We start from the raw sequence: 1,284 nt of genomic DNA on the forward strand, positions 1-1,284 counted from the left end.
CAGCTATCAATTCTTACTTTAGTTCAGTGTTTCTTCCATCTCTCTCTCTTTTCCTTTTTCATCTAATATAACAAAGAAGCACTTCTCTCTGTTACTCTCATTCTACACACTTTATTCAGTATTTCTTCTATCTCTCTCTCTTCCTATTCCGTCAAATAAAACGAAGCATCTTAATTGAATGTTTCATTTTCGTAAAAGTTATAATTCCCACATCAATTTGACATATCTGATTTAAATTCCAGTACTTATTTCACTTATCTGGCGTATGTTTCACAATCTATTTGGCGTTGTTTGGCATGTATGGTGTACATTTCGTATCTGTAAGGTAATTTTGCATGAGATCTATTGAGTATAGTCTGGTCTAAGTTGCAGTAACTTTTGAGTGTATTCTGGTCTGAGGTTCAACATTGGGTGTTTTCTGGGCATCCTTCAACTGTTGTTTTGACATTTTCCAGAAATCAGTGATCATTATTTCCCTATGATCATTATTAACCTGTTTGATCTGTTATAGATGGGTATTAAAGGATCCTTATTCCCTATCATTACAAAATCTGATTAACCATGTTTCTCATTTTTTATAACTTTTCCAGAAATCAGTAAGCATAATTTCTAATCCTCATCATGACCCTGTTTGACCCATGGAGGTGACCTGATTTTTTCCAATTGCCTATGATCATTATTTCTCAGCACTTATCATCACCTCCATCTTGCCCTATCTTTTTCTCAACCTATGTTGACCCCTATATGTAACCTGACCTTTCAGAATAGTCATTAGTCATTATTTTCATCAGTATTTTCCTGACATTTTCCAGAAAACGGAGAATATCATCTCCCACCATCACTCTTCCTCTCTTTGACCTATCTCGACCCTTAGAGTTGACCTGACCTTTCCCAATAGCCAGTGATAATCATTTCTTATCACTTATCACCATCCTCACCCCCACCCCCCAGCCTGTCCTGACCTTCTCCAGAATCCGGTGACCATCATTTCCCCATCATGACCCATCTATTCGAACTTATCTCTCGACCCCTAGAGGTGACCTGACCTGCCCCGGTAGTCGGTGATCTGCTGGCCTTCAGGTCCTGTCCACATGACCCTCTGGACGTTGTCGGCGTCGCTGGAGCAGGAGACGAAGAAGCTCTCGCCCTTAAACACTGTCTGGATCTTCCCCTGAGGCTTGATCACGAGACTCTCCTTTCCTGCAACACGGGGGGAGAGAGAGACGTCAGGTCAAAGGTCAGACAAAAATAGGGTGGGTTGGGGGGACCTAAGGTGGGAGACTT

At 41.1% G+C, this 1,284-nt stretch overlaps 1 protein-coding gene across 1 annotated transcript in view; it reads right to left on the reverse strand.

The window, feature by feature from the left end:
- Positions 1-1,284, reverse strand: part of LOC119588091 (neural cell adhesion molecule 1-like) — an 85,634-nt gene that overhangs the window by 24,747 nt on the left and 59,603 nt on the right. The window contains exon 3 of the mRNA XM_037936800.1: positions 1,047-1,200. Within this exon, the coding sequence (XP_037792728.1) occupies positions 1,047-1,093 (47 nt within the window). The 5' untranslated portion in view covers positions 1,094-1,200. The remainder of the gene's footprint in view (positions 1-1,046; positions 1,201-1,284) is intronic.

The sequence above is a fragment of the Penaeus monodon genome, chromosome 23 (assembly GCF_015228065.2).
Source record: "Penaeus monodon isolate SGIC_2016 chromosome 23, NSTDA_Pmon_1, whole genome shotgun sequence".
In the NCBI taxonomy this organism is placed as follows: domain Eukaryota; kingdom Metazoa; phylum Arthropoda; class Malacostraca; order Decapoda; family Penaeidae; genus Penaeus; species Penaeus monodon.